Genomic DNA, 4,705 nt, shown 5'->3' on the forward strand with positions numbered 1-4,705 from the left:
ACGAAACAGGCCGGTATGGTCGATGGCTCGCCCGATGAGGCGCCCGACGTCGCGGTCGAAAATCGATATGTGATCGATTTGCTCGCACGCGATTCTGGCAAGCGAGCGCCGGCGGCGTGGTGCGCCTGCGCAGTGTCACAACGCGCGTCGATCCCGAGCGAGACACATAAACAGTCGCGATATGTGCGTAACGCGAATTCGGTGATGTGCGAAACGCGATGTGAAGTGAAGTGATGCGCGAAAGTAATCTCGTGTGTTGCACAAATCGTCGAGTCGAATCGGAAACAGAAATAAGCGCTCGCGTGATTTAACTTGGGCAGAGGGCCGAAACGGACGAATACGTGACGGAAATGTGAAGAATTGCGGGCTGAAGGCAGACAAAACGATAAAGTGACAGCGAGTGTCGGCGAGCTCACGCATCCGTCGGCGGCGGCTGGTCCTCAGTCCCGGGGAGAAGCACGAGTTTGCACAGTGGTCGCACGAGCTCTGACGTTGAGGTGCGGATTGTCGCCACGCGAACAATGCCATCGTCGCCGGGGTGCACTCGAATGATGCGGGCCAGTGGCCATCGACTCGGTGGAGTGCTTTCGGCGCGTACCAAGCACAGGGAGCCGACGGCAGGTGCGTCCTCGGGTTTGGTCCATTTCGAGCGAGATGTCATCCCGTTGATGTACTCGTGCGACCACCGTGCCCAAAAGTGATCGCGCATCTTTTGGAGGTGTTGCCACCGGGATAGTGAGCTCTCAGCGGCGTCATTCAAGGCGGGTTCGGGCACGGCCAGGAGGGGAGCGCCGATCAAGAAGTGGCCCGGTGTGAGAGCGGATATGTCGTCCGGATCGTCGGACAAAGCCTGCAGTGGCCTGGAATTAAGGCAGGCTTCGACCTGAGAGAGGAGAGTGCTCATCTCCTCAAAAGTGAGCGTCGTCTCCCCAATGACCCGACGGAGATGGAATTTGGTCGACTTCACGGCGGCCTCCCACAGTCCTCCGAAGTGCGGCGCAGCCGGAGGGTTAAAGTGCCAGATTATGCCCTCCGTGGCGGCGGTGTGAGCAAGGCGACGGCCGTCGGCAGACGACGCTCGAAAGAGCTCCCTCAGGACTCGATCGGCTCCCACGAAATTAGTGCCGCAATCTGAATATATCTCCTCGCAGAGGCCTCGACGGGAAATAAAGCGACGTAAGGCTGCGAGAAAGGCGTCCGTCGTGTAATCTGACACGACGTCCAGATGCACCGCCTTGGTGCAGAGGCACACAAATACGGCGATGAAGCCCTTGTACGCTCGATGTCCGCGGCCCTTGCTCGTGCGGAGGAGGATCGGGCCGGCATAGTCCAGGCCGGTCCGGAGAAAAGGACGCGCTGGCGTGACTCGGCCTCTCGGAAGGTCGCCCATCGGCGGTTGCGGTGTCGTGGCTCGCCAGCGGGTGCAAGTGATGCAGCGGTGCAGCCGCTGTTTGACGACTGAGCGGCCACGAGGAATCCAGAAGCGACGGCGGAGTAAACCAAGAGTGAGCTGCACTCCTCCGTGCAGTGTTCGACGGTGGCACGACTCGATGAGCAACCGAGTGAGCCACGAGGACGGCGGTGCAATCATCGGATGTCGCTCATCGGTGGACAGCAGAGCATGCTTGAGGCGGCCTCCGACTCTCAGCACGCCGTGGTCATCCAGGAATGGACTCAGGTTCGCTAACGAACTGCGATGGGACACAGCGCGGTTTGAAGAGAGGGCCGTGATCTCGTTGGTGAAGTGCAGTCCTTGCACCACGCGAAGCCAGAGCAGCAGTGCGTCATTGATTTCGGTCGATTGCAGTGTAAGTGCGGTAGTGCGGGAAGCGGTGCGACGCCAACGCAAGCACCAACTCGTGACTCGGAGGAGCCGGTGCAAGGAGGAAAACCGGAGAAGCATCTCGGGTTCCTCCTCGATTTTCTCGGTGGCGACGTGTGCCGCGACTCTCTGTTCGGGCAGATCGGTGTCGGACATCACAAGGTCCCCGCTCGGCCAGTGAGATCGGTCCTCGCAGAGCCAGGCGGGTCCAGTCCACCACAGGGGATGCTCCAGCAGTTCGCCAGGGGCGATTCCTCTGGAGGCGCAGTCCGCAGGGTTGTCCCTCCCGGGGACGTGTCTCCATTGAGCGTCGGGCAGCCGTTGCTGAATGCGAGCCACGCGGTTCGCCACGTAGGTCTTCCAGCGGGAAGCGTGTCCTTGAATCCACTTCAGGGTAACCTGCGAGTCGGACCAAAGAAACGTGGGTGCTGTGAACAGACGCAAAGTGGAACGAGTGTGATCTGTGAGAGACGTGAGCAAGTCGGCGGCAGTGAGCTCGAGCCGTGGCAGTGTCACCTGCCTGACCGGGGCCACCTTGCTCTTTGCGGCCAACAGTTGAATGGCCACGGTGCCGTTCCTGGTGATGCGGAGGTACACGGCAGCGGCGTATCCTCGCTCGGATGCGTCGGCAAAGCCGTGCAGCTCTGCTTGTGCGTCTTCTTCCCCGCTGCCGAGCCAGCGGTTGATGCGTAATCGGGAGAGGAGAGGCAGCTCCTCGAGGAAGCTCTTCCAGCTTTGCGCGTCGGCGGTGGGAAGAGGATCGTCCCACTCGAGTCTCTGGAGCCACGCGGACTGGATGAGAATCTTCGCGCGAATGACTACGGGGGCGAGCCATCCTAGTGGATCGAAAAGACGTGCGGTTTCCGAGAGGACGCGTCTCTTCGAGAGTTCGGTGACGGTGCGCGGGTGAATCGCAAACGCGAACGTGTCCTCGTTCGGGTGCCACAACAACCCGAGAGTGGAAAAGCAGTCGTTTTCCCATGAGTGCGGTTCGTGGTGAAGTCGGTGATCGGATGGGACTCCTGACAGCACTTTCTCGTCGTTCGCGGCCCATTTTCGAAGCGGGAACCCGCCCGCCGTGCACAGTCCGCGGAGTTCGGCTTGTTTCGCGATCGCGGCGGACAGAGTGTTCGCGCCCGAGACCACGTCGTCCACGTAGGTGTCCTCACGCAACGCGATTGCTCCCTGCGGATATCGCGATTGTTCGTCATGAGCCAACTGTTGCAACGTGCGAATGGCTAGAAAAGGCGCGCACGCGAGGCCGTATGTCACCGTGAGGAGCCGGTACACGCACACGAGGGCGAGGAGGGCGCACCGCCAGAGGATGCACTGGTACGTCCTGTCGTCCGGGTGGATGAGGATCTGCCGGTACATCTTCTCGATGTCCGTGACGAAGGCGTAGCGGTGCCAGCGCCAGCGCGTCAACACGTCGGCTAAAGCGGGCAGCAAATTGGCGCCTATCAAAAGGTGGTGATTCAGCGACTCGCCGGACATTGTCTCTTGCGATCCGTTGAAAACCACCCGTAGTTTGGTGGAGGTGCTTGATTCTCGGAGGACTCCATGATGAGGTAAGAAGCATCCATACTCATCCTCGTTGAATGGCGAGACCGCAGCTAACTCCATGTGTTTTAGGTCTTCGTACTCTCGCATGAATTGACGGTAGAGCTCTCCGAACCGGGCGTCTCTTTGGAACTTACGCTCCATTGCGGTCAGCAGGCGTTCGGCCGGTCGGCGAGTTTTCGACAACGTCGTTGGCGTCTTGGCAAACGGTAGGCGGACCACGTACCGTCCCGTCTCCGTGCGAGAGTGCGTTCGCACATAAAAGTCCTCGCACCTCTGTTCATCGGGCGTGAGGGCGGCGGGAGTGGAAGGCTCTGCTTCTTGCTCCCAGAAGCGGCGCACGAGATCGGCCAGCTCGTTGTCGGCCGTCGCTTGAAAGCTGCCGCGCGCGTGGAGGGCTGAAGCACCGCAGCCGCCGGACAGAATCCACCCGAAGGCTGTCTTCTGCGCGATCGGGGCATGCGGCCCGCCCTTTCGAAGGCCCTCTTCGAGGATGGTGGAGCACACTTCTGCCCCAAGAAGTAACTCGACCGGATCTCCAGCCGAAAACTGCGCATCGGCTAGAGGCAGCCCTTTGAGATGGGGCCACGTGGCGGGGCTCTTCTTGGTCGTTGAGCCTTGGTACAGAGAAAGGCGAGGCAGCACGAACGCGACGGCGGAAATCGTGGCTCCGGTCGTCACGGACGTGAGATTCACCGTCACCTTCCCGCGGGTTGACCCGGATTTCGACCCCCCGATTCCGAAAATCGACACGGCGGAGCGAGATCGTTGCAGGTGCAGCTGTTGTACGAGAGACTCGGCGATGATTGAGACCTCCGATCCTTGATCGATGAGGACTCGAGCGGGATGCGGATTGCCGTAGCGGTCGGCGACGGTCACTCGCGCGGTCGCGAGGAGGATCGCCTTGCGGTCGTCAGCGGAGCGCACAGCGGACAGCGCGCTGACCTCGGTCGATGCTGACGCAGGAGCGTATGCCTCGTGAAGCATCGTGTGATGACGAGCCTTGCACGTGAAGCAATTCTTCGTCGATTGACACTTCGCGACGGTGTGATTGCCGAGGCAATTGTAGCACAATCGGCTGGTCTCGACAACCGTTTTTCGGTCTGAGGCGGACTTAGATTTGAAGTCACTGCACGTCATCAGGGAGTGTTTCCCCTTGCACAGGGCGCACTGCGGATCGGAACTGTTTCTTGACCCTTGTTTCGCGACGTGGGTCTTCGCGGACCGAGTGGAATCGGGGGCTTTCGCGGCGGGTTTCGGTCTCGCGGCGTTCAGCGTGAGGATGCGCTTCGAGATGAAGTCCTTGAGTTCCTCATGATCCGG

The 4,705-nt window shown here is 60.6% G+C and overlaps 1 protein-coding gene across 1 annotated transcript; it reads right to left on the bottom strand.

The window, feature by feature from the left end:
* Window positions 1-412: 412 nt before the first annotated feature.
* LOC112466344 lies at window positions 413-4,522 on the bottom strand. The gene has a single exon (XM_025034405.1). It carries the CDS (start codon window positions 4,520-4,522, stop codon window positions 413-415), a length of 4,110 nt encoding a protein of 1,369 aa, XP_024890173.1.
* Window positions 4,523-4,705: the final 183 nt, after the last annotated feature.

This window comes from Temnothorax curvispinosus, unplaced genomic scaffold, assembly GCF_003070985.1.
Source record: "Temnothorax curvispinosus isolate PA1 unplaced genomic scaffold, ASM307098v1 QBEX01016057.1, whole genome shotgun sequence".
Taxonomy (NCBI): domain Eukaryota; kingdom Metazoa; phylum Arthropoda; class Insecta; order Hymenoptera; family Formicidae; genus Temnothorax; species Temnothorax curvispinosus.